At 52.1% G+C, this 5,509-nt stretch overlaps 1 protein-coding gene across 1 annotated transcript in view; it reads left to right on the top strand.

Moving 5' to 3' along the window:
- Positions 1-107: 107 nt before the first annotated feature.
- Endod1 (endonuclease domain containing 1) overlaps positions 108-5,509 on the top strand; it is a 27,194-nt gene continuing 21,792 nt past the window's right edge. Inside the window, exon 1 of the mRNA XM_055615660.1 lies at positions 108-804. Within this exon, the coding sequence (XP_055471635.1) occupies positions 505-804 (300 nt within the window). The 5' untranslated portion in view covers positions 108-504. The remainder of the gene's footprint in view (positions 805-5,509) is intronic.

Below are 5,509 nucleotides of genomic sequence, written 5' to 3'. Positions count from 1 at the left end.
CTTTCTTTCTTTCTTTCTTTCTTTCTTTCTTTCTTTCTTTCTTTCTTCTGTCTGTCTATCTATCCATCTATCTGAAGCAGCGTTTACAGAGCTCTACCAACACGGACTGGCTTTAACCGGGTTTCTTAACTGGGGTCTGCTGCGGAAGTGCAGGCACAGGCTCTGGAGAGCACTGCTCTGCGGGCATCTCCTGGCCCTGCGCATCCTGGAGGAGGGCGCTGGTGCGAGAAAGGCCCGACTTCTCCGTCCCAGACCCGGGGACCGTCCCTTGGGCTAGGCTAGACCAGCGCAGAGGGGGAGGTCTGGCACACACAGCAGCGCCCCGGCAGGTGTTGGGTCTCCAAGCTCCGGTGCAGCCCCAGAAAGCCCGCCGGACTCAGCACTGCAGCCATCTTCGGGGTGGAGACGGAGAAGGGGCGCGGCCTTGGCCCGGAGCCGCCCCGCCCGAGCCGCGCACCGCGGACTTCCCCTGCTCCGGCGGCGCCCGGCCGCGCAGAGGCCGCCATGGGCTGTGCGCGCTGGCTCGCGCTGGGCGGCCTCTTGGCCCTGGCGGGGCTGCTGCAGGCCCGGCTGCTGCTCCCGCAGCAAGCGGGCTTCGGCGAGTGCGACCGCTTCTTCTACGCGGGGACCCCGCCCGCTGGGCTGGGGACCGAGGCGCACGTGAGGATCTGTCAACGCTTCGCGGGCTCCGAGCGCTTCGCCACCCTGTACAGCCCCGGCCACCGCATCCCGGTGTTCTCCGCGTTTCGTGCTGCGCGTCCCGCGCCCCGTAGCGCCGAGCAGCGCGGGCTGCTGGAGCCGCAGGTAAGCAGGGCTCGGCTGGGCGGGGTCCCGAGGTTCAGATCCACCCCGAAGTCCCTCACCCCCGAATTGCAGCCTCTTTTGCCCTGGTGGGAGTCTCCACTCAAGCCGCATGGGCGAGAGGTCCTCTGGGGAGATGACCCTCCCTCCTCTTGGGCGCAGACGTCTGCAGTGTCTGGTTGGTTTCCTGGGTAGTAGAGGACATGGACTGGGAGACAGCCCTCAGAGACCGAGACCGGGCAGGTCTCCGGGAGGCACAAGCTTCCCAGGCCTGCGCATATCCCCTCAGCAGCATATGGGGCGGTGGGCAAGTTCGCCCCAGTTTATGGGACCTTGCAGAAGACCACCCAGCTGGGAAGATGAGCTGGTCTGAAGGCTGGAAAACCACTGCTCTTTCTGCTAGGGAAAAGCTTCTGAGAGCGCAAGGACCTTGAGAAACTCAGTGGGCTAGTACCCACGGAGGAAGGAGAAACCAGTTTTTCCTGATTCTTCATATCTGTAGATTATCAGACCACTGGCAATCATGTCACCTTTCGCAGTGTTGGGTCTGTCTGGTGGTAGGGGTCAAATACTCGGAAAGGCTTCTGTGGGTCCTGCAGAATCTGCTGACTGACTCACGTGTGCCAGGTCTCTGTAAAACACCCTGTCCTGCCCCTCTTTGCCCTCTCCCCAGCCTTCCAACCCCGTGTGCCCCACCGCCTTTGGCTCCTGATGGCCACCTATACAAAGCTTCAGGCTTTTAGATGTCTCCGCCCCAATGTGTGGGTTTGTTTCTCGATCGTATTTCCAGCCACCGGATCTTGGCCAGGCAGGTTTCAGGCAGTCTGCACCAACATTACCCTTCTTACATCCTTCCATCTAGGGAAGTCAGGCAGGGAGAAAGACTTACTAGCTTGTGCGCATAGGGAAGACAGATGCTGGTCTTAAATTGCTTTCCCCCAGTGTACCCCTAGAAGTTCCTTATGTTCTCGGGTCTGGGAAGAAAGCAGCAACCTAGCCTGTTCTCCGTAAGTTCATTTAGCGCGGGGAGGAGACAGGCCCACACAGGATAAAGACAGGAGAATTCTGAAAACGCCTGGTGACCATCTGCTGCCTCCCCATGTGCATTCGCATCCTGCTTCCTCTGAACCTGCTGTTGACCCACGAGGCCTCAGGAGTGGTAATAACACAGGATGGCTGTGGGGGTTCAATGAGTTCCCATACATGGAGTTCTCCAGAGACAGGTAAGTACTGGCTGCTGTTGTGGTGTTCACAGAACACATAATTTAACCAAGGTAAACAAAGTCCTGTTAGATTCAATCTGTTAGAAAGGTGATAGGGGAAGGCTTCAGGGTTTGGTTGGCGTTTGTGCCGAGCCTGGAAGGATTAGGCAAGGTTCAGGAAGGAGAAGAAGAAGGAATTTCAAACTGGCATTGTATGAGGTGGGCGTGGCAGATTCTTGAATCATTGCTTGGGAATGATTGGGGCAGGTAAGCCCTGACTGAATCATAAGCCCTGGAACCCAAGGACTCAGAATAAAGGGGAATCATGGGAGGGAGGAGCAGGGGAAGGAATCCTCAGGGGAGACTTAGGCAGAGCCACGGACCTGTAATTAAGGGAGTCATGAAGGAACAGGGTTTGACAGGGAGGCTATATATGAAGGAGATTTTCTGTAACCTGTGTTTTTCAGTCTATAGAGAACGTGGGAGGAGAAATGGGGTGAGGCTGAGAGGTCGAGGTGGAGAGCTGAAGGGAATAGTTCCAAAGGGAGCTGGAGCTGTGAGATGTCCTGACTTCTGATAGGTACCGGAGGCCTGGGCTGTGGCTCAGTGGGAAGAGTGTGTTCCTGATGTGCACTTAGCCGTATGCTTTATCCCCAATACTGCATAAAATGGGGCTCATACGCATATAGTTCCAGCACTCAGATCAGAAGGTCAAGGTCATCCTCAGCCTGCATAGTGATTTCTAGGCCAGCCTGGGCTACAGGAGACTCTGTCTTAGAGCAGACAAGTGCAGCACCCCATACCACGGGAGAGTTGCCAAGGTTAAGAACCGAGGCTGCTAACCCCTGAAAGGTGGTGGGCTCCACAATGTCTTACCTAAGTCAGCAAGGGGACCAATGAACACTGAAGAGAAGGGGGAGGGAGGGGAAAGGAAGGGAAGGCGGAGGGAGGAGACAGAAATGCAGGGTCTCTGGAGCCATTGTAGCAGGCTTTTCTGCTTCTGTTTCAACACCTGCCTCTCAGCCAATGTCCCCACAGCAAGTCCTGCCCAGGGCTTTCTGTACTTCTAGATGCTTCCAAGAAGTTTTGATTGCCAAGTCCTTTTGTGCCCACATCACCTTATGAGATCAGCATGACCAAGAGGTCCAGGAGGCAGGCAAGGAGTTCAGCACTGGCCTCTGACAATGAGTCAGGCAGGATGGCACCCAGCCCAGCTGGGCAGCTCTGGGACAGCCTGCAGTTTCCCCTGAAGAAGGCTTCTGAATGGAAGATGCAGGGATGTGGTCACTGGTGCTTAAAACCTTTTAAGTGTGGAGTAGCAACACCTTGGGGACAAAGTTCAAACACCAGGCACAACACTTCCATTTATAAGACCCCTTTGGGTGTTGAGGATCCTAGTTTCTGGTCACGCTCTATCCCTCTTGTCACCACACCCCACGAGAATGTTGCCGGCCTGCATTACCTGTGGTTCTCTGGAATGCCTTTCTTACACAGTTCCCACTAACCTTGACCTTTCACCTTCTCCCATTTTATCCTTAACATCTTTGCTGGAATATCTTCTCCCCAAAGCACTGTCCAGTGGAATAAATCCTCCTCTTAAGCTAGGACCGCATTCCTGTGCTTTTCTGTATTAACCCCCATCTCCTCATTCTCCACAGGGTCTTGCTGTGTAACCCAGGATGTCAAACTCACCATCCTCCTGTTTCCACCTCTCTAGTATGGGGATTACAGGCTTGGTCACCATGGCTAATTTCTTCTTCCTCTTCTTCTTTTCCTCCTCCTTCTCTTTCTCCTCCTCTTCCTTCCCCTTCTCCTTTCTTCTTTCTCCTCTTCCTTGTTCTGAGTCAGGGTTTCTCTGTGTATCCCTGGCTATCTTGGAACTCTCTTTGGGTATACTAGGCTGGCCTCAAACTCAGCGATCCTCCTGTCTCTGCCTCCTGAAAGCTGGGATTAAAGGCATGTACCAGCATGCCCAACTTGGATATCTTCATTTTTACACTTACTGCGGTGTTTTGTAATTGTCTTCTCCTCCTGTCTCTCTGTCTGTCTGTCTCTCCTGCTTGAGCTCTAGAATTCTGGCTGAGGATGTAGGATGGAGGTTACTCATTCTTGCATCCATAGAGCTTATTAGCACATAGAAAGAATTTAATCAGTGATGGATCAAATAACCGTGAGCTTGGTGGGGCACTCAGGCGAGTAGTTAGTGACTCTGCTCGGATGTTTTTGGTGCTGTGCTTCCTTGGGTTGGAAGCTCATCCTTATTGCTGGCAAGCAGCCCTGCTGTCAGCACATTCATATGGGCATAGCCCAGAATCTTTCTCTATCCAGTATAGCTCTGGGCCTTGAAACACTGCAATGATTTGGTTACCATCTGTGCTCACAGTTCCCAGGGTCCCTAGCCCTACAGCCCCAGTGATAGAAAGCTTTGAGGGGTGGACAAAGAAATGTAGAGAGAAGCAGAGACACCCCTGTGGCCTACTGTAGAGAGGCAGATGGGCAAACACCTTCCTATGTCTGGGGACACTTCACCAATACCAGAGAGCAGTGTTGGATTAAGGAACAAGGTCTGTCAACACCTTGATGGCAAATGGAATATTTTTTGTATATGATACTAGTGTTTCTAAAAGTATGCTCATGTCCATATCCAATAGGAAAGACCTTATTTTATAAACGTGAACATTGGAGGGGTGGCCTTACAGCTAGTGATGGTAGTTTGCATTCACTGACCTTGAAAAGATACATGAAGACAGATTCGTCACTGTCTCTTCATTGTTGACATGGGGAATCTGACTCAGAGGGGTAACTGTTGTTTGAGGTCACATGGCATGGATCTGAACACAGGACCCATTGCTCTTAGTGTTTTAGATACATGTGGATTCTCATGTCTCTGTCATATGAGAATCTTAATTTCCACTCCTTCTCTTTTCCACTGTCATGGACAAGTGAGAATATCCATGCAGATATGGAAATACTGTCTGAGCCCCCGTAGAAGGTTGTAGAAGGACCATAGAAGGTTGCATTTCATATCTCAGTAAACACACACGAAGAACCTTGAGTCCTCAGGAGTCTTTAGTTTCTGACAGTTGCTTCCTGCCTACACACCCAGAAACAGTTGGCCACAATATTTAATTTATTGTAATTTCAGCCCACTCTTCATTGCATCAGAGAACAGATATGTAGAAGCTGCCACACATTTAAGTCTCTGTGTAGAGGGTGCAGCAGACAGGACAGTTCTGGTACTTCTTGATAAAAGGCTTGGTTCAGATCCCTGGCCTGTACAAGCTGTGTGTGACTTTGCATGTGCCACTTCTGTTTTCCTGTGTGCTTATTAGTGGCATCCACTGTAGAGTGGGATTATGACAATAAACAAGCCAGTGTGGTAAGCACACTGGGACTGTGAAAACACATAGTAAGTGCTAATGTGTATCCTTTGTCAAGGTCTGAAGGGCTCTGGCTAAAACACACACACACACACACACACACACACACACACACACACACACACA

This window comes from Psammomys obesus, unplaced genomic scaffold (assembly GCF_907164565.1).
Source record: "Psammomys obesus unplaced genomic scaffold, mPsaObe1.curated_primary_1811, whole genome shotgun sequence".
Lineage (NCBI taxonomy): Eukaryota > Metazoa > Chordata > Mammalia > Rodentia > Muridae > Psammomys > Psammomys obesus.
Note: the sequence above shows the minus strand (reverse complement) of the source record. Positions and strands in the feature narration are given on the sequence as shown.